This window comes from Alligator mississippiensis, chromosome 13 (assembly GCF_030867095.1).
Source record: "Alligator mississippiensis isolate rAllMis1 chromosome 13, rAllMis1, whole genome shotgun sequence".
NCBI classification, from domain to species: Eukaryota; Metazoa; Chordata; order Crocodylia; family Alligatoridae; genus Alligator; species Alligator mississippiensis.
In genome coordinates this window covers 3638431-3665862 of record NC_081836.1, presented here as the reverse complement: position 1 = coordinate 3665862, position 27432 = coordinate 3638431, and the positions used below count along the sequence as shown (strand labels likewise).

The 27432-nt window shown below is 50.1% G+C and overlaps 1 protein-coding gene across 1 annotated transcript; it reads right to left on the bottom strand.

Annotated features, from left to right (window-relative positions):
* Positions 1–497: 497 nt before the first annotated feature.
* Positions 498–26101, bottom strand: LOC102574651 (protein-arginine deiminase type-3). The gene is made up of 19 exons (XM_059716892.1): positions 26042–26101; positions 24322–24564; positions 22846–22919; positions 22571–22710; positions 16868–17048; positions 16097–16169; positions 15819–15880; positions 14874–14991; positions 13402–13527; positions 12376–12554; positions 10918–11021; positions 8490–8601; positions 7952–8059; positions 7360–7511; positions 5026–5170; positions 4153–4246; positions 3610–3689; positions 3031–3156; positions 498–1712 (listed from the first exon to the last, which is right to left on the bottom strand). Exons 4-19 carry the CDS (start codon positions 22660–22662, stop codon positions 1479–1481), a joined length of 1986 nt encoding a protein of 661 aa, XP_059572875.1. The 5' UTR covers positions 22663–22710; positions 22846–22919; positions 24322–24564; positions 26042–26101; the 3' UTR covers positions 498–1478.
* Between the last annotated feature and the right edge of the window lie 1331 nt (positions 26102–27432).

The window sequence follows — 27432 nt, the reverse complement described above, 5'->3', positions numbered from 1 at the left end:
CACTAGGACTGACCTGTCGGCCGGCTGGCACAGGTAAGAGCACCCCTCTCTCCCCTTGGCAAAGGCAAGGAAGTTGAGCTGCAATGTTGTAGGGAGGTGCAGGTTGACTAGTATCTATGGATTGGCAGTGAAAAGTGTTTGCTTTTCTACGCTTAAGTGCACGGTGAAGTGAGAGCTCTCAGACTTAACGTAATACTTCTCAGCGGTCAGCTGCCAGCAGCTCCGCGCTCTTCTGGCCAAACAGATTTCTACCCCCTAGACTCAAGCCTGCGGTTGAGAAATAGCCATGCCAGGCCTCCAAGTTGGGAAAAGCAGCAACGTTTATTTGTCACCATCAAAACCAGCAGCCCTAAGGACCAAGAGTTCTTCATGATAAAAAAGATTTTTAAATCTTCATATTTGTGCTAAGACCGAGCTGGAACAATTGCAGCTCTTAAAGGCCATTCACGGAACAACGAGGGTGAAAAATCGGGTGCTGACTTCAGGGCTCCCCTGAACGCACCTTTTGGTAGCAGAAGTGTGGGTTTGCGGTATGGGCCCCGTTTCAAGCAATTCGGCTGTTTTGCAAAAGCTAAAAAAAAGGTGGGGAGGGAATGAGGGAAGCAAGAAGTTGCTGGTAGTAAGGTCACTGGCTTGGCATGTGGGAGACGTGGTTTTAAGCTGTGCTGAATCTGTGTGATTTGAAATGAAAACCTGCTTTGAATCGGACAACGGCATTGAGCCTGCATCTCCCTCATCCCAGGCCGGTAGCTTAACCACTCGGTGGAAGAGCGTAGGAGCACCTGGCAGCCCTATTTTTGTGACACATTTTGGTTTCACTCCAATCTGTAGCAAGACGACGACTTGAGAGTTGCAACAAAATGGAAAGAAAATCCCCCGGTTGGACAGCTGAACCGGGACACGACATTTTATTCCGTTTCTGAGTCTGGCCTGTTGCCTGTGAGACTCGGGAACTTGCTAAGACGCAGAGCCTCAAAAGCCATGAGCCAAGGGCACCTTGACAGCTTTGAGAACCTGAGCCTCAGTTTCCTCATCAGTAAAATGGGGCTAATAACGCTTTTCTATTTTGCATATGAGCACGAATACAAGTAAGCTATTCTGATACTATGCTGCAACCGAGGCACTGAATTAGTGATAATAAATGAGATCACACCGGATTTTAAAGATCTCATGAGTTTCCATGGCAAGACAAACTGGTGGGAGGTAGTCAATCTAGGAAGGGGACAATCAGGCAGCTGGCTGGGAGCGATGTCAGGGGCCCGACGTGTGCAGCACGGTTGGGATGAAAGGCAGCGGGCTCAGGAGTAGCTGGGGCTTTCACAGCAGGGTCTGTAACCCTTGGGCTCCCGTAGAAAGTGGTATTTTTTACTATAGGTACAAATCCGGCTCTGGGTGAAGCAATCTCTTGGAAAATGTGAGTTGATCTTCCGCTCCCTTGTAAAGTGCTGAGAAGCAGGTCAGCATTTAATGCCCCCTGCTCAGGGGATCACGTGCCACCACTTGAAGGAGAAAGGTTTACGGAGGACGTTGGTGCCGCAGTGGACTTCCCCGAGCAGCTTATGGTAGGTGAAATAGTCATTGATGAAGGTGCAGGTCAGGCCCAGCGGCTCCAGCAAGGAGCGGACCTTCTCTTCCAGGCAGCACTGCCCGTCGATGATGGGTCCGAAAGGCTTGGGGATGCCCAGGTCCTTCCCCAAGACAATCATGTTCACCTGCAGCCAGCAGAGACAGGTAAAGGATGAACATGCACCTCGACATGATTGCTGAGCAGGTCATAAGCAATGCTATATGTATAACTATTGTGCTGGAAGAGAGACGAGGCTCCCTGTACCAACGATGCCGGCGAGGACATCCAGCCTGCTGCAGTTCATCCGTCTCCGGTCCACCAGGCAGCAAACACCCTGGGGTTTGGCTTGAACTACTCGCTGGGACTGGGATTTTTTTAAAGCCTAGCATATCATCTCCTTGGAAAAGGTAATGTCAGGGAAGCAATGCATTTTAGTTGTTAAATTACAACTCAGCAGCTGAGAACAGCAACCAAGGCAGTTTTTACTCTTTCTAAATGATGTAAAATAGGTTTTGGTCGCCTGGTCTTGCCTAAGCCAGTTAGATTGGGCTTTGTTGTCAAGTAGAGGATACTATCACCATTCTTATGGAAAATAGACTACAGGGAGTGGGAACTGAGGATCTAGTCGTCTACTGAGACCTCGGAGAGAAGATAATTTTGCTGTGCTGAGATAGGAGGCACCACTGTTCACGGGTGGGTTGTACAGCACCATTTAGGATCCAGTTTTAATTGTCACATCATTCTCAAACCAGCTTGCTAGTGTGGTGCCTAGCAGCCAAGGTTTAGGGCCTCGGTGTCCCTATCTGTAAAATGGGAGTGATTATAATGAGGTGGAGAGCACTGAAAGCTACCAATGAAAAGCAAGACATCAGAGGCAGGTATTATTTCTTAAAGCAATGGACAGCTAAGTGTTGAAAGATCACAAGCCCCCCTTTCCTTAAAACAAAGCCATCATAAACAGTTATATAACTTTATGATGGCTTTGTTTTTATAAAAAAATTGTGTGTGTGTTTTAAATAAATATAATTTGCTCCTCACTTGTATATATGTGTGTACGCGTTTTAAATAAATATGATTTGCTCCGCACTCGTGTGTGTATGCGTGTTTTAAATAAATACGATTTGCTCCTCACTTGTAAGCTATAATGGTGCTTCCGCTTTGCTAGTTTGCCTCCACAGACATAAGAGCTAGAGACATTAAGTGCAAGCAGATATTCCTGGGGTGCTCACTTGACTGCAGCAGCTGAGTCTTTACAAAGACAATTGGAGTATTGCAAGAATGGAATAAAAAATCATGAGATTTGGCAGCACGGTTAAAGGGGATATCTGCTGAGGCCAGGACCTGTCTGGGAAGATGGGCTCCCCGTTGCAATAAAGAGGAATTTTGTCTTCGGCAAAGTTTAATTTTTTTTTTTTTTTCAGTGGCCAGTCCTCGAAGGAGACCCCAGCCCTCGGTTTCCTTACCATGTCTGGGAAATAGGCCTCGGCTTGCTTGTCCTTCATATTGAAGAGCTGTGGAATATCAATGATGTCCTTCGGACTCAGGCCGAGCTCCTGTTTCAGGATGTCCCTGTTCCAGTCGATACAACTCTGCAGAAGGGAGGGAGGAATTAGAGGGGAGAGAAACTGCACCTTTTCTAGACAGCCCTAGGACAAGCAAGATCAGCTAAGGCTTATTGTGGAATAACCCCCATTGGACGTTTTTAAGTGCAGGTTAGATGCGCGGGGTTTGGAGACAGAGCGTCCTGCCTTGAACAGAGCTGGGACCATAGAGATGCTGTAGAGGCACCTCCCCTGCCCTCAGCAAATGACCCATTTTCACTTAACATCTTATTCCTCTGGGAGTACAGTATAGGTGCGTCTTGATTCACAACAAGCCCATTTCCATGACAAAACCCCCCGAATCACAAGTCCGATTTGGAGTTTCACTGCATGCATTTCGAATAATGGAGATCTCCCTCTAGTCCACAACAGTCTCCATCTGCTTTCAGTCTGGTAGCAGCCTTGCTGACGGCTTCCCCCACGTTTGTCTCATGTCTGTACCTGAAAGTAATCATTTTCCTTCCTGAGGGCTTCGTCGGCCAGAATTTCTTCTATAGTTTTCTTGGGAACTTTCTCTAGGCCTGCAATCAAAGGGGAAGAATCACCCAAGAAGAAATGATTGAGAAGTCAGGCACTAAAACGTATAACTTGTGCACAACTTAGACAAGAGGGTCTGTAACCTTTGTGGTTGGGGAACCTATAGCTCACACTCAGGGGTTGACATGCACAAAGTTTTCCCTGGGGATGTCCAACAAAATAAATACCTCAATTTTTTTTCACTTTTGTCCAGTTTTAGCTCCCAGCCCCCCTGCCCTTTCCCACAAGGACTGTGGGGAACTAAAGGTTTTGTTCAAGTTTGGTTTTCTGGAGAAAATGTTCCTATTCCAAAATTGAGTAGAATCCAATTTTCTATCCAGACTGGTTTATAGCCAGCCCCACACAACCCCTCTGTGCCCATTACACAGCATCGCGATACAGCCCTGCTCACAAAAGGTTGAAATCTTTAGGTGGTTTATCATCATACGTGAAGCTGCGCCATCCTACCCTCAAACATCTGGGCCTTTCCATGGCCCTCTTCTTGCTTTTCTTTGAGGAGCTTGTAACAGGCGCTGGGGCTGGCTAAGAGGAGCCGAAATCCCTGCCAGAAGAGAGACAAGTCAGTTCAGTGTCAGATCTGGCTCAGATTCCCGTCTGAGCCCTCACTTGCCATCCTTTTGCAAATCGTCATGTGTACAAACAAGCGCCCCAGATTAGCACCCTATTCCACACGTGCTCTGGAGCAACTGGAGTGCTAGCCGTAGGGAAATTTGGTTTGAAAACAAAGGGAAATTCCCAGTTCCACACAGTTTTGTCCACCTATACTGCAAGGTCTTAGGTGTAAAGGGATGCTGGAGAGTCATGCTCCAGTACTTTGAAGGGGGAAAGGGAAGCAGGAACTCTAGGGTCGTAGTAGCAAATTGGCCAGTGATTTTTTTTTTTCCTGTGATCTGTGAGGCTGAAGAATAATGCATTGCATTTGGAAGCAGGCATAAGGCTATCCTAGCTGGGAAGCTGGTCCATTAAATGATATCACAAATTGGAGAGAGTCCAATGGGGGGCAATGAAACTGGTTGTGGGGCTGGGGCACATGACTGGTGAGGAGAGGCTGAGGGAACTGGCCTTGTGTCCCCTGTACCCCTCGAGTGGTCAGCGGAGTTCAAAGCTTTGTCTGGTGGCTCTCCCTTGCCCGTGCATTTAGAGAAAAAACACCCAGCCCATGCTTGGATAGATACCCTACCCCCAGACGAAGAGCCCGGGTGCTGCAGGGCTCACAGAGCTTGGGGAGGTTAAAGCCCAGCCACATCGTAGGCTGCCTGGGGCCTGGCATGGTCCCGATGCAGGCTTACAGAGAGGGTGTGGAGGCTGGGGTACCAGTACCTGTCTGTCGTGGGCCGGAACAAAGCTCAGGAACTCATCCACGTGCCCCACGGAGAGCCAGTCTGCGAAGAGCTCCACCGGGGCCTGCACCCTCTGGGCATAGAGGAAGTCCCTGACAACCTTGGTCATCCTCCTGCCACCAACCCTAGCCACCAAAGAGAAGAAGCAGATGCAAACTCTGGTTAGCGACGGTCTATATGCAAGGCAGATGGAGCCGAACTCAGGCACTAGGACCCCTGCTCCTGCAAGGAAAGGAATTGCAAGGCCCTGGAGAGACCTGGCTGGGATCCTGGGCACCTTCCCTCAGCACAGGTGAGCAGCCTGATGATGACTGAAGCTGCAACAGGTGCATGGAAGAGCTGATTAGGAGGGTGAGGGGAATAGAGAGCCCAAGGCAGCCTGGTTAGTTAAGCCTAGCAAAGCAAACCCTGGGAGGGGAGAGGACTGCTGTTTGCAAATACCCTCTGGGGAGCTAGAATTGCTACTGAAGCTAAAGGGGAAATGGGGATCAGCTGGCCATTGATAAAAGCAGGCTGGAGATGAGAGGGTTTCTGACCCTTCAAACAGGGAGGTTCTGGAGCAACCTCCACAAGTCCAATCTCAAGATGAGACTTGATCAGCTTATGAAATGCTGCTCATTTGCAGGTGCCTGCAATGCCAGGACACTGGCTTTGAAGACCTAGGAGGTCCCTTCTAGCCCCCACAGCTGCACAGCACCTTGAACCCATGCCCCAAGTGTAAATGGTGCAGAAAAGTCTTTCCAAGTCTGCAGACTGCCTGGGGTGGTAGTGCAGGGCAGCCATCTGCTCCAGGCATCTCACACCACCACGTCTGCTCTGAGATCTGATGAGCACCTCTGCAAGGGACGGCCCCTGGGTGTGCCAGGAGAAGGACGGTGCAGCAGGTCTGCTTTACCCGGGTACCCGGCAGCTCCTGGGGGCAGTCCTGCCTGCCTCGGGAAGGGGAGGGACGCTGCCATGCTCCCAGTAGCATGCTCTGCTGCATGCCTGTGCAAATATAAGGGCTGCATCTTTCAGCCCCATGCTCCTCTCAGCTAACCGGGGTGGCCAGGTGGATGTGGCTCCAGTCACTGGGGTAAGAGTTGCTGGAAGAGCAGGTGGGGAGGCTGCACTTGTCCCCTCAAATACAGACCAGAGGTGACAGATGGTGTGAAAGCAGGGCATAGTGAGGATCCTGCCCTGCTGCCTTCACCTGGCACCAGCTAGGTTGTAGCTGAAGGAACTGCATATGAGGGACAGGAGTACGGCTTGTGCCTGTGGCCTCAGGCCTCATAAATAAGTTCAAAAGAGGTAATTCTGCGGGGCGGGAGCCTGCAGCACTGTAGAAATGAGTCTGAGATAAGCTGCACTTTAGTTGTTGAGTGTTGTTAACAGTCTGGGGGGAGCCTGGGAGCTGCTGCTGTCTGCGGAGAGGGGGACTGAGGAGCTGCTCCGGAGGCATGGGACAGGTGTGAGACTTCCAAAGGACGTGGTCTGGTCCGTGTCCCAGGATAGGTGTGCGACTTGTGAAAGACGTGGCTGAAAGGCCAGGTACCCCCCTCGGGGAACCCGAGAGCAATGCTAAAAGCGGCTCTCTGAGATGCTGAGCTGCTCTAATGGCACCGCCATACAGAGTTCAAGCATCAGTAAATGATGCTGACAATGGATGCTTCTGCCCCCAGTGTTTGCACTGATAAATTGCATTGGCACAGAGAGAAAAAAGTAATGCAGGTACCAGTGTTAGAGTGGTCTGCAAAGAGCTGAGCCTTGACATCCTTACCTGAAGGCATGCTTTTCAGCTCATCAGATGCTTCCTAATAGCCATCGCAGATACTGGTTACAGGACATCAAATAAGGGCTGTCTGCTAAGAGGTGGATTAGGTGGCTCAATTAAGTGAGAACACTCTGTGGCAGTATCTGTGTCTAAAGATGGTGCAGGTACTTTTGCAAGCTGTTGAGGAAAGGAGCATCTTGTTGCTTAGCACCATGGGGCTCTGGTCCAGAGCTGAGCTCCTGGATGCTCATGGAAGGCAGTTTTTGGACGTGTTAAGTGTTACACTACAGCACTAGATATAGGAAAGAATATTATTTACAGCTGAATGAGCAATTTGGTACTCCCTGGGGTTATATTGGTAGGTTATATTGCTTCCTACAAGCAATACAATAGGTTGTACCACATCTCTGTACACCAAGGATCTAGAGCTCCCTCTGCACTGATGCACCTTTCCACACTAAAGCAAGTGAAATTTTGTCCCATTGCCACATCCACGCCCGCAGTGTGCGGCTGGAGGGAGAGGTTGGCACCACCATTCAAAATTGCCCTCGCTCCTCTCACCTGGGGAAGCTGCTTCCAATAAGGATCCTCCCCAAGGGATATTCCTTCCCTTTGACCTTCACGGGAGGGCTGACTTCAAGGTTTCCAAAGGAGTCGAGGCTGGAAATTCCCCTTTTCAGAGGTTCACGAGTCACGTAGCCAAAATCGGGGCCCTTGCAGGGAAAAAGACTTAATTAGTTCCTCTGCCCCCTTCCTAAGACAACAACGACATTAGATCATCAATTTGCTGCCCTCCAAGCAGGACTTGTGGTGCCAAGGTCTTGAGCCGGCATTGCTCCTTAGGGATACATTTCATCAGCCCGTAGCAGAAGCGGTTGCAATGCCAGGCATCTGGTTTGGGTGCTAAATGTGCAGTCCAGCGCGGCTATGTGAGACGCACCATAGCACAGAGGGCAGTGGGGTGGACTTGGAGATGGGACGAACGCGGGTGAGGGAGTTTTCTAAAGAAAATCAGCTCTGAGCACCTGCCTGCATCGAGCAGCATTCAAGTCTAGAGTTAATTACAGAGCCTTCAAAGCCACCGGATGCATCTCTAGATGTCAGGAAGCTGCCAGCGATGTTCAGGGCTGAAAGCAATAGGCAAGTCACCTACCAAGATGCTCTGGATGGGGAAGTCCTTCAGCCCCCTGTTTCTGGGAGAGTCGAAGACCACAGGGAATGTCTTATGGGGAGCCTGCACGTAGCCAAATTCCATCTCGTCCTACCAGAGAGGACCCAAAATACTATATAAGCCAGCTAGCCAATACAGGACCTGAGCCAAACCCCCCTCCCTTTGATTTCACTGGGCTTTCGACTTTCCCCTTTGTGCCATCCCGAACAGCCCCTCGGAGAATAGACCCGCTCTTCCCTTCAGCACAGAGGCCAGCTTATTTTTAGAGCTACGTGCATCATATTTCACTCTTCTGGCTTTGAATTTCACGGTTGCCTTTTGGAGCACTGCTAACGCAGCGCGGCATGTCGGAGATTTACGCTTCTAATTCCCCCTGGCTTTGCATCGTACGGGAATACTGACATCTGTATGAAGGGGCACAAAATGTTGCCGGATCGGTCCACAGGGACTTTGTGCCCAAGCATAAAACGGCTCCTCGAGACCTAGTTGTGTCTGGCTTCCCCAGCCCACGTGGTGGTACCTGGATCCAGCGGTCATCCTTGTTCTCCAGCTCTGGGCAGATGGTCAGCCTGCACCTGGTTTTCTGGGCAAGGTTGCTTATGGCCTCGACAAAATCGGTGTTGTCGCTGGCACTGGAAAGGAGCGGGGAGCAAGTGAGGCCGGGACTAAGAAAAGTCTTTTTCTTTCTCGTTCCCTGCCCCCCCCCAGTAAACTTGGGAACTTCCCCAACAGGCTCAAGTCAAACAGTGGGGCACTGATTGGGCATGCCTCATTAATCCACTAGTAATCCAGGAGGTTTCCTGCACCACTGTAGTCAAACACCTCTTTTTGTGAGTCGGGAGGGAATATTTTTGTTTCATCAAGCTTCTCCACCCGTCCCTGGCTAGTTGGGCCCCTCGGCAAAGCATGTACTTGCCCTTCTCTGGACAACCTTGTGACAGAAGTGATTCTCCCCCTCGATTCAGCACTGGGGAGGCCACATCTGCAGTCCTGTGTCCAGTTGTGGGCCCCCCACTACGGAAGGGATGTGGACACATTGGAGAGTCCAGGGGAGGGCAATGAAAATGGTTCAGGACATGTCTTATGAGAAGACTATGACCAGGTTACGAAACGCCTGGACACAGGAGGAGGGGTGGATGTCGTATACCTGGACTTCAGGAAGGCCTTCGATACGGTATCCCACCCCATACTGGTGAACAAGTTAAGAGGCTGTGATGTGGATGACTGCACAGTCTGGTGGGTGGCGAATTGGCTAGAGGGTCGCACCCAGAGAGTCGTGGTAGATGGGTCGGTCTCGACCTGGAAGGGTGTGGGCAGTGGGGTCCCGCAGGGCTCGGTCCTTGGACCGATACTCTTTAATGTCTTCATCAGTGACTTGGACGAGGGAGTGAAATGTACTCTGTCCAAGTTTGCAGATGACACAAAGCTATGGGGAGAAGTGGACACGCCGGAGGGCAGGGAACAGCTGCAGGCAGACCTGGATAGGCTGGACAAGTGGGCAGAAAACAACAGGATGCAGTTCAACAAGGAGAAATGCAAAGTGCTGCACCTAGGGAGGAATAATGTCCAGCACACCTACAGCCTAGGGAATGACCTGCTGGGTGGCACGGAGGTGGAAAGGGATCTTGGAGTCCTAGTGGACTCCAAGATGAACATGAGCCGGCAGTGTGACAAAGCCATCAGAAAAGCCAATGGCACTTTATCGTGCATCAGCAGATGCATGACGAATAGGTCCAAGGAGGTGATACTTCCCCTCTATAGGGCGCTGGTCAGACCGCAGTTGGAGTACTGCGTGCAATTCTGGGCGCCGCACTTCAAGAAGGATGCGGATAACCTCGAGAGGGTCCAGCGAAGGGCAACTCGTATGGTCAGGGGCCTGCAGACCAAGCCCTACGAGGAGAGACTAGAGAAACTGGACCTTTTCAGCCTCCGCAAGAGAAGGTTGAGAGGCGACCTTGTGGCTGCCTATAAGTTCATCACGGGGGCACAGAAGGGAATTGGTGAGGATTTATTCACCAAGGCGCCCCCGGGGGTTACAAGAAACAATGGCCACAAGCTAGTAGAGAGCAGATTTAGACTGGACATAAGGAAGAACTTCTTCACAGTTCGAGTGGCCAAGGTCTGGAACGGGCTCCCAAGGGAGGTGGTGCTCTCCTCTACCCTGGGGGTCTTCAAGAGGAGGTTAGACGAGTATCTAGCTGGGGTCATTTAGACCCAGCACTCTTTCCTGCCTATGCAGGGGGTCGGACTTGATGATCTATTGAGGTCCCTTCCGACCCTAACATCTATGAATCTATGAATCTATAAGAGGCTGAGGGAAATGGGCTGATTTAGTCTGGAGAAGAGAAGACCAAGGGGCGATTTAATAGCAGCCTTCACCTCCCTGCAGTGGGATGGAGCTGGGCTGTTCTCAGTGGTGCAGGTGACAGAAGGAGCAATGGACTCAAGCTGCAGCAAGGGAGGTTGAGGTTGGATATTAAGAAAAAGTTTCTCACTAGGAGGGTAGTAAAACACTGGAATGGGCTCCCCAGAGAGGTGGTGGCATCTCCATCCTTGCAGGTTAAGACCTGACGAGACAAAGCCCTGGCTGGGATGATGTAGCTGGGGCTGGTCCTGCTTGGAGCAGGGGGTTGGACGCGATGTGACCTCCTGAGCTCCCTTCCAACCCTTGTTTTCTGTCTCTAAGGCTGGGCATGAGGGCCTAGCTAGGCTGAAGTCGAACATTTCCAGGGGAAGCTCCTGATCACATAAGGTCTACCCTAATTGAGCCCAAGAAGTCCCAGCCCAGCTGTACTAATCGCACCCTGCACTTATCTAGCACTTCGCATCTGTTGGTCTTAAAGTGCTTTGCAACAGGAGGTCAGGATCATCATCCCCGCAGAAGCTTTCTCTTCAGGATGCCTCTTCCTACCCAGCCTGCTCTGGAGAGATGACAAAGTGACCCTCACCTGCAGACGTAGATCTCCAGGGGCTGCAGAGTGTTGGGGGTCATTATCCAGGGCGCCACGCGGAAAACGACGGTGTCTGTGAAAATCGGGGTCTCGGGGAGACTCTATCAAGGGAGCAAAGTGCAGACAGACAAGGGAAGAGTCAAGCCTCCAAATACCCAGAGTAAGTGGAAGATGCCTGCTTGCATTTGTCCTCTGCCACCTCCTCCACGCTGGCTGTCGTGGTGACTTGTAGCCCTCTTATTTCTGCTCCCTGGTGCAGATTCTGCTCGCTGTAGTTTAAAGCCTCTTGCATGAAGGTTTAAAACCTCTGCCTGGAGGTAGGGGAGGTTCGGGTCTAGCCTTCCCCTTCCAGTGTAATGGCCCCACAACAAGGGCTGGCCCAATGACTTCCAATGCTAAAGCAATATTTCTGTCATTTTGGCAAGAATGAGGACTCCACTGGCTGGCTCTAGTATTTAATATATTTTTGGATTTATTCTGCCAGCTCAGGAGCAGTTGGGGGGACTTTCTATTTGGCGTGAGCTTCAGAGCTTGGTTCATCTTCCAACCATTGGTTCTAGGTCACTGTTCACCATATCTGTCCTAGGCATCCTCAGTCCCCCTCCTCATTGCATCCCTTGAGCTCCAGTATGTATCGCCAACTTTATTGTCCTTTCTGGATCCCCTCCTAATGCCTCTCCAAACTGTCACAGCTGCCACCTTCCTCCTTTTGCAGTAGCCTTGCTTAGCAAGATATAGAACTGGTTAATCCCAATGGACCATGGAGACGGTGCTAATTGGGAAAGAGCACGGCACAAGTGAGACCGTGCTTATCTACCCTGGTTGGCTGTTGACGTGGGGCACCACATTCACACTGGCTATTTTATGGGCATTGGGAGAAAAGCAGATTAGACTGGGGTTGGGGTTTATTCTGGTTAATAACTAGTTTCTGTTTCCTCTCCCCTGCACCCTTCAGCAAGCCGTTGCAGGAGCAGCTTTTCCTCTTGGGCTATGCCGATACCCACCGGCAGGCTGGGAACAAGGGCCCGGCAGCAACTGGAAAACCCTCAATCTCAACTGGTGCATGGTCTCAGCAGAAGCACCTTGCTCTGGGAGAGATCAGGGGAAGGAGTCACAAGCTTCTCACCACCCATGATTGTAAACCCACCCTCCACTTCCTGTATCACTTTGTCCTCTCTTGTATGCATGTGTGCGGTCCATCTACCACAGAAGCAGATGAGCCTTGGCTGACCCTGACCTTGGAGAGTATTTTAGCTGAGTCAGAAGCTCATGTTTTAACATCCAGAGGTTGTAGGTTCAATCCTAGATGCCCATGAGCCATGTACGATGTAATGCAATAGTAGCCAATGACACATGCAGGGGTGTAATTGCATCTTTAAAGCCATAGCCATTGCAGAAGCTCCATTCAGTCCAGTCCAGACATTCAGATCTAGCCAGCATGTCAGCTTATTGTACCTTGTGTGAGGTATCCAGCATTGTGGCATGGAAGGAAACCAGCCCTGAAAAGTCGGCATCTGGGAAGGCCAGCCCTTCCACGTAGAACCTGTGCTCCTCCTCGCCACGGGCATCCTCCACCACGTAGAAGAGCTTCTCCGGTCCTAGGATATGCGTGTGCTGCTCAACCAGTTCATTGCCTAAGAAAGAAGCAGAGTGAGCTGTAAGTTTTGGGGGAACCGCTCTGCGCATGCTACACAGAAGTCATCCAGCTGTACCCAGCATCCACGGGTCAAGCTTCCAGGATCTCCTCCTGGGACCCACCAGCTATTGGGGTGCAGAGAGACTTGACCGCTGAATTGCCTCATCTGGGCTGTGTTCTGGCCAAGACCCTCGGCTGTGGGGCAGGAGGGTACTGGCCTTTGCACTCCCTCCAGACCTTGGGTGAGACCACTGCTTCCCACTGGAAAGAGCAAACACCCCTGCACTAAGACATCCCTCCTAAACCCATGGAGAACTGTCTGGCTTGGATGGAAACACTTTGAATCATAGATATCTAGGGCTGGAAGGGACTTCCATAGGTTATTTAGTCAAAGCCTCTGCCTGAAGCAGGAACATCTCCATCCAAACCATCCCATGCAAATCCATAGTCCAACCTCTTAGCAAAACCGCACTGTCAAGTTGTGTAAGTGTTTGCCAGGCTGGGGCATAGGTGTAAAGGCTGTGGGGCTGCACTCGGATGCAAGGCACTGCCCTCCGGGAGTGCAGCCCTGGCGATGGCACAGCTCATCTCACTGCAGATTGACATCTTGTTTCTGCTCCTATTAAATCAACACCCGTGTAGGAGAGGGGGGAAGCTCTTTCGACTAAATGGGCCAACCCACCTAACTCCCACCTGGTCCCATTTGGGGTGTGGTAAGTTGCTTTAGTATAGCTGATGGACTGGGCACAGAGCTACGGTGGAGAGAAATGTAGGCTCTCTCTCAGCATATTGCACTGGCTCTTTCATCTGAGGGCCAGGGCAGCCCAAGAAAGGTGGGTACTCACTGTGAGCATAGAAGACTCCTACTTTATCAGCGTCGGACCCAGAAACATGGAGAACCAACTTGTGATTAGCAAAAACTGCAGCCGGGCCCCGAGTTCTCAAGACCATGAGTGACATGTCCCTGAGGTCTGAGCATGAAAGGAGATCAAGGAGAAAAGAATAAGTCTTATTAAGAAGTTACAGCTTTTGGATTCATCCCAGCAAAACCTTGGGAACTGAATGTTGCATTCGGATAAACACGTAAGAGGCCAGCGGCTCTGCTACAGCAAGTCAACCTTACTCCGCTGACCTCCCTGCATCTTGTGGGGGCTGCACTGTCTACGCAAGCTCCAACACATCAAAAGACACGGGTTTCATCAAAATGGTTTCTCGACCAGCTCCAATATGGAGTGTGAATATGAGCAGCAACGGGCTCCTTTCACACCAGGAATTTAAAATTTGTCTCCCTTGAGTTGCTTTTAGTTTTCCTATATTGTAATTTCATCTTCAAACAGCTCCACAAATGTTGTAAGTGCTGAGCGATGTTCTTTTTAAAGTGCAACTTCGGTTGCTCTATCTAGTATCTCCAGGGGCTTATCACGTGTGTATTGAAGGCATCAAGAAGGGGAAGGTATCCAGAACTTTTACAATCTTTTCTGTGCTTGATGAAGGGTGTTTGTGCCCGAAAGCTTGCAATTAAAGACATTTGTTTTTTGCAAAAGTCTTGTTGGCCTAATAAAATATCATCTCTACTATAAGTCATGATTGCCAAAAAGGGGAATTTTGCTTTTGCTGGGACTGTTCCTAAAGGAGAAAAATTGAAGTCGTATGTAGTTGCGAGCTTAAAATGCTGGATCAATGTTTTTCTTTCTTCCCCACAAGCTGATGCTGTGTTCCCCGTGGGGAGCTGTGTGATGTGGGTTAGAAACAGCTATAAACTCCATTGTTAATCCATATGCTTCTTGTTTCCTGGAGAGCTGAAGATCAGACGGGACTCCTGAGCACTCAAAACTAGAAGCAGTTGGGTGCACAGGAAAGAAGGAGGATATGGAGTGTGTGTAGCTATGAAATTCCCCTGCTAAATGCTCCTGGGATTTATGCCTTTAGATTGGATGCATCAAAACGTGCAGTCAGCCCTCTGTATATCTGAACAGGGGCTTGCACAAAAGGCAGCCAGCAGCTGGCTTCGCTGAAATAAAGAGCGTCTGCTAGTTGAGACTTAGCTCAACCTGGGACGCTCTTATTGAACTGCCAGTAGGTCGCTAGTCGAGTAGTTTCAAATGAAGGGTAACAGGTCTAACACTTTTCACATCCTTATGGTGTTCTTATGCTCTCATAGAAATGCCTGAAGCAGATAAAGGGTTTCCTGGGTATTTCCAAGAGAGCCCTAATGGTAGCAAATGATGGAAAACCAAGCCTGGCTTTGAGAGGAGCCCGTAGACCTTGCTGGGAGTTGTGTTCGGCATTGCCACCCTTCACCTCCCCAGCAAAGTACCTTTATAAGAATGCACGCTATTATCCTCATTGTCCATGGTCTCAGACGTTGGCTCATCCCTGTCGCAGTTCACCAGCAAAACGGCTCCTTGCCCACCTGGCCCCCAAGTCCAGTTTCTCTGGAGAAGCAAACCAAAAAGCAAACTAGGAGCAGATAAGAAAACTAAGAGAGCAGAGACCCAGACCCAAATGCTTTCACCTGCAACCACAGCAGTGAAAGCCAAAAAGACATCCCCGTGATGCAACTGCTTCCGGTTGCTTTCGCCCCACGGAAAGTATGACTCTCCCAGCAGCTGGAAGCCTTGCAAAATCCAGATGTGCATCTCCATCTTGCCCACTCCCAGGTCTCCCAAAGATCTGCATCTAGTGTTTTGAATTCCACCATAGGGGCCAAACACCCAACTTTTTGGCATCAAAATGACTTCATTTCGCATTTAAGTGAGTTTCACCGGGAATGTAGATAATTGAGACCCTTGAACTCAAACTGTTGATGAATGAGACCCAGCAGAAAAATGTGTTCAATCTGGACTTCTAGACTTTTAAGAAATGGTGAGAACCTCATCTGTGTGGACAGACAGGGTTGTGGAGACCTCTCCATAGCCATGACATGGGCCACCAACCCCTTTCAGGGTTGATCGCTAGTGGTTGGAAGAGTCATATTAAGTATTTCATATAGTTCAGGGGTTGGGTTTTTTTGGATCCTTGAAGTTAGTTGGGTTTTTTTGCTTTTGGGACTCCTCCTCTCCTCAAGCTGTGTCCTTTATGCTCATTACTCTGTGGGGCAGCCCTGGGATGACAGGTTCAAAGATTGCATAGCCTATTGCTCTCTCTTGTACTGCTTCTATACAGGGTCTTCATAAAGTCCTGGTGCACAACCCAAGTTATTAAAGTTTAAAAGTGCACCAGGACTTTACAAAGACCCTGTATAGAGATGAACGGTCCTTACCTTATCTGTTGCTTTCTTCTGCACTGTCCCACTGCGAGTCGTGTCAGCCTCCAGGGACACTTCTGCAATGTCACAGGAGAAAGAGAACCCAAGTGGTACCTATGAACAGGACCCAGCCATCTTCCCTTGGGGCGACGGACCTTTTATGCTGCATTATGGGCATCTGCATACCAATGCAGGCCACGCTGCCACAGGGCGACACGGGGCTGTCGCTCTCCCCATCCCAGAGAAGGAGTTATTCTGTGGGGTGGATTTTATTGCGCTGCGGTTCTGCTTACCGACGCAGGTGAGGTACAGCATGGCTTTCTGCAACGGAGTCTGCACATCCTTCCCATAGTACAGTATCCGAACCTGCAAAGATGCTGTCTGGTCACTGCTGTTGTCGGCACACCATCATTTCTACTGCTGCTTATCGCCGAATGGGCACAGTCGCCTGGCCTAGTGCTAGCCCATCTCTGTCTATAGAGTGGGGATTCGCACTTTTTATCCCAACCAGCCTGTTGTCTTGATTTAGACTATAAACTCATCAAGGCTGGGCCTGTCTCCTGTTTCATGGGTCTTCGCTGCCTAGCATAATGAGTCCCAATGGAGTCACAGCATCATAGGAGTGTCCGGGACCCTGAGGGGCAGCTCCTCCAACCCCTGTGTTGCCTCCTCGACGATGAGCACAGTCAAGATAATATCAAAATTAATGCATTCGTTGGAACAAAGCAACAAGATCAGCTTGCTGCAACGACCTGGGCTTACAGCTCATGTTACCCCAGCCAACGAGGGGGTGAACAGGGACATTCATGCCCAAGGGCTCCGAACACCTGCACGCTGCGGGCGAGGGAGGACCTTGCTAGCCTAGAGGCAGCAATTAACTCCAAAGCAGACTTTCATTAAGCTCCCTTTTGTCTGGTTCAGAACCAGATCAACATTTCTTTCTATTAAGAAACTCCTATTAATGCAGCCCAGTATGCCGTTAGCCGCCTTCACAACACGGGCACACAAGGAAGTTTCCTCTTCTTCCTCCGTATACATGCTTCTCCCTTGCAAGACCAACCCACCTTATGATCTCCGACATCGTCGCTTGGCCTCCCCATAGTCACCACCACCTCCGCTTCGGCACCGAGGGGCCATCTGGGCTCGCTTGTTGGCATCTGCATAAGCTGAGGGGTGTGGACAATGTAGACGTCGATGCCAGGGCTTCCTCGGGCATCAAACCACATGGCATCTTTTGGGGCTGAGCTGAGAAGGAAATTTCGTTAGAAGCAGAGCCAGAAGTTGTCAAACACCTTGAAAATCACCTGGTTTCTATAGGCTCAGGGCATGTGATCGCTCCTGTTTTAAGCAAAGGACTTCAGAAGCAAGCCGAATATTGTTACAAAACATCTGGCACCCACAATAACCTGCAGGAGACCCTCCTTCTTGATAAAGAAGACTAATTTCATTTGACTTTTTTTTTCTGGCATGGCTGTAGGCAGCTCTTTCCCTGACATTTTACGGTGAATGTTTGCTGAACAAGGGCATAGCTATAGGCAATGAATAAGGACTTATACCAATCCTACAAACTGGTACAAGATATTCTTGTGCATCGTTTCCTGGCACTGTGTCTACTACCTATCTACACCTCTACTGCTATCTTGCAACCCAGCTTAGATCAAGATCGTTGGCCCAAAGTAAGGGCAGGTCAAACAGTTCATCAAACCCCAAATGAAAAATATGGAAGAGGTTTTGGCTAGCGGCTCGGGCCCCGTTTCCCTTGGGATGGATGCGACGGCAGGCTGTTGAAAGACAATGCTCCATGTTTGCTCTGCTAAATGACAGGTGGCTAATTCCACTAATAAACCTGCCGCTTTCTGCTCTCAGCTTCCTTTCTAGTGTCTTTGGTGTCTTTTCACCTCCAATTACACCTACTCACGTTGGCTTCCAGAGCAGCTTGGACGACTCTGGACAAAGTATGGCTTTTCCTTTCTTGGAAGGCATTTATACACCTTCAAACAGCTCCGCAGTGTAAGGTAAGGTATTTATACACTCTCGCTCTCTTTACTGCATTAGCCAAGCACTTGAGACAGGGCCGTGCTGTGACCTACCTCCTCCAGCTGAGGAGCTAAGACCCTGAATGCTTTGCCCATAATTAACCAAGGCAGTGCTGCATCCACGTGGTATGAAAGCTCAGGGCCTATTTCAAAGGCAAATGCACCCTGAGGCAGAGTGGATTTGGCTGGCGACAGCAGTCTTTGTGGACAGGCGCTCACATTTTCAACCCTCTTTCCAAACAAAAGCAGCCCACGAGGCTCTCTTACTAGGTAGGCAACATGGAAATGCAATGCAGGTCACCTTAAACAGCCCCAGTTTGTCACAAGGAAATGGTTTCCTCCTCACTCTCATTAGTTGCCGTCTCCCAACTGTGTCTGTGGGCAGGGTGAGGGTTGCTGTGTGCCCAGCAGCCGGGAACACTGCGTCCATAAGAAGAGCTCTGCACCTTGCCATGTGCAGAAGCCGTTTTGGAAAGCAAGATGTTGCAAACAGGTGGAAAGAAACTTCCCGGTACAAGATGGACCAGGATGATCCAAGACTCGTTTTGTGACAGTCCTGCTCTTGCAGTGGAAGACCGTGCCAGCTGCCTGGCAATATGAAGCTTGTACTGCCAAACATCGGCATGAGGTCAGGAGGGAGACGGGCGACCTAAAGGCACAGCTCTTGGAGAACAACCCCTACGCGAAGGGTTGCGTCGGTCCCTTGCGTGAGTTCAACATCCTACCACGCTGGCCTTTGATCGGTGGCTAGCAAACAAGGGATTTGTCTTGCATGGGTCACAGCCTGGAGGGGAGGTCTTGGACTGGTGAGGATCTGCTCCCAGGTCCTACAGGACTGACTGAACCCCAGGGTGGGGAGTTGTTTCCTTTACCTTTTTTTGCTTTCCTATTATAAGGATTATCCCCAGAGAAGAAGCCTTGTTCATCAGGATTTCTTTCCTACTGATTCCTAGCTGCCTTGGAGAGGATGGTTAGATTTGCGTTTAAGACAGTGGATGGGAACGACTTGTACATGCCCGTCTTCTGCTTTTCTAGCCCCCAGAAGACTTATTAAATTGCACAGTCAATAGCTAACTATTAGTCACCGTGCACAATCAATCAAGGCATTGAGCAGCAAAACACTAAGTGTGACTAAGAGCACCTGATGTACCATCATGGCACAGACGAGCAGGGATTAACGAAGTTTTTTTTCCCTGTTACGAAGCGGTCTGTTTGCTTGCTTCATTGCTGCAAGTTTCCATTGTGCCCACTTTCAACACCTTGCTTCCTGAGATTGGCTTCTGCCTTAGATACTTGGCAAGGCACAGATGCCATCCTCTGAATGCAAGATCCATCCCTGGGTATTTGATGCTGATGGCTCTTGAGATCTGGTGCCCAGAGGTGACAGGTCAGGTAGGGAGGCAGTCAGGTCAGGGGGTTGGACTAGATGACCTCTGGAAATCCCTTCTAGCCCTACTTCTCTCTGATTTATGACTTAGCACTTCCCCGTTGGCATGCAGGAAACTTCGCCCTCCACCTTTGGGTGCTTACCATTTTGTTTCTTGCTGTGTGCAGACATTATGCACCTAGCAGTGCAAGCAGAGGCCTTTCAGCAGCAGGGACCAGGCCTGCAAACCTCGTGAGATTTGGTTTAAAAATAACAAGATTGAAAATTTAATAATTCTTTGCCTTCTGGTTTCCCAGCCAGGTGGTACACTTAGGGCACAACTTTGGGGTTTCTCTCTGCAACCATCAGGCCTAGAAACTTTCATTAAAAAAAACAAACCCAGTGTATAGCTGACTGTCTCACCTAATCCCCTGACTCCAGGAGCTGGGACTTTATGAGTAGATACCATACGTTGCAATCAACTTGCAAGAGCCTGCAATGCCAATTAGACCTGAGTGAATGAGCCAAGAAGGTCTTGAAATAATGGCATAATCAATGGCAAACCTGGCCCTTTTCTGAACAGACTAAAGCCTTAATGCTTGGAGCTGGGCCATTAGCACAGGGCACAGCTGACAGCAGCAGCCCTGCCATGTAATTGCTATGTAAACCAAAGGAAAGAAAACACAAGGAGCAGCAATTTAAACCCTTTGCCCTTTCTCCTTCTAACCCAGGTGGAGCTTGTCCTCTGTGTTGTCTAAAGGATTTAAACCCAGCCAGTTGCTTGTAGGGGATTTGTAGCTACAGCTGCATAGTCCACAAATGCTGCTGTCCTACCAGACCGTCTGTAGAGGAACTCGAGGCGTCTCTATCCTGCCAGACAAAGGAAAGCTAAAGAGAGGGGCTGAGCAGCGATGGGAAGAGCGTTGTTTAAAGCCCTTTGTACAGGGGTGGCACAGACTGCACCCAAGCAGCCTTTCTGCTGGTGTCTGAATGAGAAGTCAGGGAAGAAAAGGAGTTAAAGCCAGATTAAAAGAGGGAGAAAGAAGTCAGGCGAGCAAATGCCAGGTCTGCAGAGCTGTGCTGGGACTTGAAAGATGTATTCAGGGTGTGTGATGGTGCTCGGGAGGCATGGTTCAGTGGCTGGCTCTGCCTAAAATCACTGGCAGTCATGTGTTTCCTGCTTGTGTGAGCGTTGCCCAGCCGTGACATCGCAGAAATTCCCCTTTGTCTCTTCTCGTCCGCTCACACTGCAAACACTGAGCCACAGGCAGCCTCCTGCTGTGCAGGTACAGCACCGGGCGGGGAGCCCCGATTTGAGCTGGACCGGCGGTGAGCGGCTAGAATAAATGCATGGGGTCCTGTTGAGAAAGTCTGGGATCGGCCTGGCTGGGGACCCGGGGATGCAGAATGAGACCGGATAAGGAAAGCAGGGCCTGGCTGGTTCATGGAGCAGGCACACGGTGCCCCGCTGCACTGCATTTCCACTTGGGTCCTTCCCTCCATGCACCCATGCGGTCCTGGACTTGCCTTTACCTACCTGTGCTGTGCATTGCACTAACCCGTTCCCTGACATGGGGGTAGGAGAAGCAGCTGGAAGAGGGAGAGGGAGACCAGACCCACCCCCCGGAGCAATAAGGGGAGCATGGGCCAAGCAGGAGCCCAGGGACCACAAGACTCCTGCAGCCTGTCAGGCAGCCCTAAAACAGGCCACCAAATAGCCACTAGATATATAGTACTCTTCCTCCCAAACTGAGATTTGTCATTGGGGTTTAAGCCCCAGCCAGCTCCGAAATCTGGGCTGCTGCCACCCAAGCTGAAGGGGCAGCTGCACCGATGGGTAGCAGTAGGAGGCTTTTATCCTCCGGTGCTCAGACAGCAACGCAGCGCACTTAAGCCAGCGCTCTCCGCTTTGCACTGACCGGGCTGGATTTGCCGCGGCAACCTGAAACCGAAAGGTACCAAAGCTTAAATCTGGACCGGGCACCATGCACGGGGCCAGGGAGCTGACCCTCCGCGTGATAAGGGCAAGTTATGGTAGCCAGACCCCCCATTGCCCAGCCTCTGGTGTCCTGCCAGGCAGCTGGCATTGAATCTCACTTCTCCGGGACTGGCGATGCATCTTAGGGCGAGGAATGGAATAATATGGGTCATGTCAGCTCTGAGCAAACATTCACACCTTAAGGCAAACATGACAGAGCACAGATCGAGTCCTCCCCCTGGGTACAAGTGCAAAGGCAGCCGGGCCCTAAACGAGGAAGTTCAGCGCTCAGTTGTGACATGCAACTACAACTCCCAGCTTTCAAGGGAAGGTGAGACGGGGTCACACCGGGGTCCCCGTAACAGGTAGGGGGTTGCCAGCCATGGGGGCATGAGTGCGGTGCTCGGCACTGTCACCTCATCCCCGATTCATTCATTGTAATTTTACCTTCTTCCTGGAACTGCTCTGTGCTTTAGACTCAGAGGGTTACAAGGGACTTCAGGGTCCTCTGGTCCAACCCTCTGCATGAATACAGGCTTCTTAGGACACCGGATACAGCACTCTTGATAGGATTTCCCCTGCCCCTTTCCTTCTCAGCCCAGATGCTACTCTTATATACCATTATATAGCAATAAAAGACACTGACACCAGAGGCTGTCCTAACTAGTAGCCCACATCTGGGACCACCACCCCACAGTGTTGGGTTTGGCACATATGCATACAGGGAGATGGACCCTACCGATTCCCCCCCCAAAAAACAACTTCTAGTTCTGCATAAATCGAGGTTTAACTAGGAGAGACCCCTGGAAGTGGCAGCATCCTTGTCTCTGGAGCGTTCTACGTATTCTCCCAGCACAAACTAGAGGCATTAATTCCTGCATCCTACTGCCTAGGTGCAAGGACTTGGGCAAGTCCCTTATTACTCAACACTAACATCCACACCAATGTCACTGCAGAGCTGTGGGGGCAAGCAGTTAACCCCAGGCAAAGCTTTTGCACAGCCTGGACATGCAGAACAGCCCGCCCAGGTCCTTTCCTGATGTGCATGGGCTTCCCTGGAGCTGTACAGCATTGCATCCACTATAGATATGGGACTTGAAACAAGCATGTCTCCGTTGCAAGCTGGTAGAAGATGCTGCCACCTCCACCTATTTAGCAATTCATTAGCTGATGTGGGACTGCAGAAATCTTGCCTCCTGCATCCTAGCATTTCCAGTATCCCTATAACCACCTGATTTCCTCACTACTGCCTCTCTGCCCTCTCCCCTTACTGGAGAGCAGCACCGGTTCACCAGTGACACCAGTTAAAACCCCACAGAATCAAAAGCAATTGAGGAAAGCCGGGTGTCTCGGCAACCCGGCAGATATTAAAGCGCCCAGTCCTTACCCGTATATGTCAATGGAGATTTCTGTGCCTAGCACATAGACAGCGCTGGTAGGATGCTGGGTAGACAGCCGGATGAGTCTTTGTTGGGACATGCTTGTACCCTCTGCTCTCCCAGCTGCAATGCTGTGCTGTGTACAGTCCTGAGAGGAGACACGGCATGATTACATTAAGAAGGATTGGCTGCATGTCCCACCCCTGACTCCTCCTTCACACCCCTTTCTCCCCATCCCGTTGAATGTGATTAGCTGGAGATTTTTGAAATCACACCTCTCTACCTGCTCATTGGAGGCCCAGGAAATGCCGGGCTGAGATCCTTCCCATCAGGTTAGCAGGGTACTTCAGTGGCTGCCTGTTGTTCAGCATGAGATAGAAAAATGAGCTGTTTCCTCTTAGAGGAAGCAGAGGGATCATTACGTAGTGTCTTTTGCCGACTGCCCTGGGGGTAGGTGGTGCATGGCCCTCTCCTTGCCATCTGCGCAGAGAGGCCCGGCACAAGCGCAGCAGGTGCTCTGCGCTCCAGCACAATAGAAACTGCAGGTGTAAGAGGAGCCAGCGCCTTGAAATATTTAGCGTGACCCTCGAACAAACCTGACCTGTCACTGCCGCGGCAATCAGTGAGGGAAGGTGCATGTATTTGCATGCGTCTATCATCTTCTCAGCACTTAAAATTTACATTGGTGCTTCTCATCTGTACATCCCAAGTGCCCTGGCAGGGGTGGGGGGTAGGTGAGGGCATACTGTTAGCCCAGTTTTATATTGGGGGAAACTGAAGCACAACCTCCTATTTTCACAAATGCCTAGACATTTTGAGTCGCTACCCTTGATTTTTCCGGAGGTGCCAGGGGCCTCCAGCTCCCCTGCTTTCATCTAAAGTAGGGCAGGTGCTCAGTATTTCTTATAATCAAGTTCTGGGTAGCCCCGGTTACGTACCAGAGTTAGCAGGCACTTGGCAAATTGGTGCAACGTGTTTCTGTACCTATGACAAACTAGGAGCAAGCCGACCCGAGAGTAAAACCCAGGAGCGCCTGGCTCCATTAGGCTGCCTGCTCATCCTCGCCCGAGACTTCCCATTAAGTGCTCTGTGTTTCTTGATTTGTCTTAATTGAATTAGAAACCCTTCAGGGGAAAGGAACGGGTCTCATCTGCATTTGTAAAGCGCCCTGTCAATTTGCGGCGATATACATGTGTGCAAGCGCTGCTAATAATAATGCCTTGCCTTCAGCGCGTCGGTGCCTGGGGGAAAGGCATATGAGTCAATCTATAGCAAATTAGAGACAGCCTCCAAGCCCTTCTCCTTGGTATTACAGGTTTATTCTTTTCTTCTTTATTCCAAATGGGGAGTTTAGCCTTGCTATGACTTCACAAGGGTCTCCAGCTGCAGTTCATGTTGGCCACTCAATGGCTATTAGCCTCTATGATCTTTTCAAGTTGAAGAGCAGCATCATAGTAAGACAGGCATTCAAAGCAGAAGCCCCTTGCGCAGCAGTCTCCTGCCGTTGTCAAAGGAAATGCAGAGGCCAGAACATGCTGCAGCAGGTTCAGATAAAATTTGCCAGTGCCCTAGGTGACAACTTCCCATTTTCCAAAGTCCCAAAGGGCTGTGGTGTTATACTGTGCACCATTGCAGCACACCACCATCAGAGTGCTTGCCCCCTACTAGCATCCAAGCCCCTGCTTTGCTTCCCCCTATAATACATGGGCCGACCTAAGGATGGGGGCATCAGGCATCAGCTGAGTGGGAAGCTACTTACCTAAGCTACATAAGAATGAAATGCAGAGACAGGAGCTTACGTCCGGCCAGGCGAGGACCTCCCTCTGCTTGGTATCTTCACCCATGAACCTTATCTTGCGGTCAAGTCCTCAAGCCATCCATTTGCCAGGAGAATGTGCGACATGTCTCGATACAATAGCTGAAGCAGGGGTGTCAGACATCTGGATACAGCCCGCAGAGGCCCAGCGCCCGGCTGTCCTTTCTCTTGCGATTCTCAAGAGAGCTGAAAATTGAAGAAGAGTTGAAGGTGGCCTCACTTTCCTTCAGACAACAGCGTCCTCTGGTTGATGGACCTGCACCCCTTGGATCAGTGATGCCCAACCTTTTTCGTACCAGGACCCATTTGTAACCACCAATGGCCAGTCCTGACCCAGTAAATAATTTAAAATAAAAAATAATTTAATGCCCCTTACTCCCAGCCCACGGCCCGCCAGCCCCCCAGTGTGCAAAGCAGGTGGGTGTGTGTGGAAAATGGGGAGCCCCAAGCAGCCCCTTGCAGGCTGGACCTCTGCCAGCCTGCAAGGGGAAACCCACTGTTTCTCTCTTTTCTTCTCCTTTAAAGGAGAATCCATTTTTAAAGTTTGTTCACGACCCATTCATCTATTCTTGCAAGGTATCCAGGTTGTAGCTATACTGGTCTAGAGGAAAAAGCAATCGGGACTCATGGTAGAAAGACCCGGGGGAATGTTTACAACCTTTTCTCCGATGCCTGATGAAGGGTGTTTGTGCCCAAAAACTTGCAATTAAAGATCTTTTTTTTTTGCAAAAATCTAGTTGGCCTAATAAAAGATACCACCTCTGCCACGCATCCCGATTGCTATATTTTTGCAACCCGCTTTTGGGTCATGACATGTGGGTCCCACCGGTTGAGAAACACTGACTGAGGTCACCCCCAGTGTGTGCCTGCTCTTTATCTTAACTTCCTCCTTCTTTTGTTTTGTGTTAATACTCCCAGTAAGTACAGCCTGTCTTCGGATTAGCCCTCTGCCCACTCCTACTAATGAGGCCAGAAAGGAAAACATTGGCGAGTCCTCAGCAATGTAAAGACAATATGAATCATGCAATATTAGCACTGTTAGGTGTGCAAACACTGGCACATGATTTGCAAGATAAATCCAGGGATTTCAAACACAAGGCTGAAAACGTAATGTCATTCGTTGTGGTACACTGTAATAGTGAAATAATCCTAGGGAATATCTTTAGCTAGAGAAACCCAATAACGTGTACAAGTGCCCTATAGTTTCAAAAACATCCTGACTTGTTGGAGTCTTTGCAACAGGAGAACAGCTCTCTTATTTTTTCCTAGTTAAAAAAGGAGTGAAAGCTGAAAGCTGTCATTTTCTGAGAGGTGACTGGGGTCTAAGATGTGCCTCAAGTCTAACCAGCTTGAAGATCCCCGGTGTAAGGGGACTCTGCAAACGCAGCAGCTGGCATAAAAGCAATCTGAAGACAATAGCGGTGCTAGTGTCGACACGATGACGTAGCCGTGATGGTCCAGGAAAAATGTGAGGGGAAAGGATTTTGTGGGGATGACGTCTTTTATTGCACCAACTGTACCATTGGGAAAGATGGAGACAAGCTTTCAGGTATCAGGTATTGTTAGTTAAAGGATTCGCACCTCTGCTCGTAACAATAATATTAGGCAATGGTTTCATAATAAGCAAATGCAGCAAATGTCACGTCTCAGGTATTTACGCTACCTGTCTAAAGAGGATGTAGACAAGGAGTCCTGTGTGTCGAGAACACAATGCCGAGACATGGCGGTATAGCATGGCATCAAGTATAACGAGTTTCCCAGGAAGCTGCAGAAAGGTAAATGGAGCGAATTAAATGGTTCAGTGAAAAGCAAAACAAAACTATCCTCGTATCAGCGCAGCACACAGGACACAACAAGGAGAGCTACCTGTGCCCTTCCTTGAAAAACGGCTGCTTCCCTTTACTAAGGGAGAGTTTTTAAATAAATGCATGATGAAGGCCGCAGATGTCGGGTGCCCAGAGGCACGGCAAGCTTTGGCAAGCATCAGCCTCCCCAAAAACCCAGTACCCAACAGAATCTGTGACCGAGCCCAGCATTTGCAGAGTCAACACTGGACTTTTTCAGCTGCTTTTTCAATAGCAACTGATGAAAGCACAGATGTGGGAGACGTTGCACGGGTATCAACTGAGGTCCCAATGTGACGGAGGAGCTCGTGGAGGTAGCGCCAATGAAAGGTACGGCTGCAGGAGAATTGCAGCTTTGGACAAACGAGGCTTGGACTGGAAAAGGGCAATAAGTGTCGTGGCAGATAGGGCTCGTTCAGTGGTGGGGAGGAAAGCAGGATCTGTGGCAGAACTCGTGCACGCAAAGTGCAGAGCGCCATGCCAGGCTGTGAGCTCTGTGTTTTCATTGCAATCTGCATTGGGAAGCTCTTTCTGCCAAAACTTTGGGCGTGGGCCATGTGATGAATGTTCAAGTTTAACCCAGCAGGTCTCCTACATGCTAGACAAGTGCCCTAACCATCACAACGTAGGCATGTCCTTACAGGGGTGGCATATGGCTTAGGCATGCTCAGAGCCTCCTGGTGAAGCAGGCAGAGGAAGCCCTATTTGTGAATCCCACTTCCAGAGTTCGGGGCTTCAGTTTACCCTCGGGCTCCAAGCAGCTCATTAGCAGGGAGGGCTTTACACATGTCAGCAGCATTGAAGTGGTGGATTTAGCTACCTAAAGAGGCAGGTGGGTGCCCAGGTACCTTGGAGAATCTGGTTTTAGGTGCCTGGTTGCAGAGAAAGGCTTGCTACACCTGCAGTGCACCATGCCATGCAAGAAGACCCAGGAGCTTGATGCTGGTCAGATGGGAAGTGGTGTGAGCAGTGACATGGGGACAAGCCCCAGACCCCATTGTGACTCAGTGGGGCTTACTGCGTGGAAATAGGGCTGATCTCCCATCCCACTCATGCACAGATGTGCTTCCACCAGCGCAACGTGTCTGGTCTTTCAGACTCAGCCCAGTCACCAGGGAAGGGGGGAGTGGGTACAAGACCCAGCACATCCTCTAAACCCACCCCACTGATAGCTAACATGGAAAGATGATCACTGTGATAGCTCAAGTGG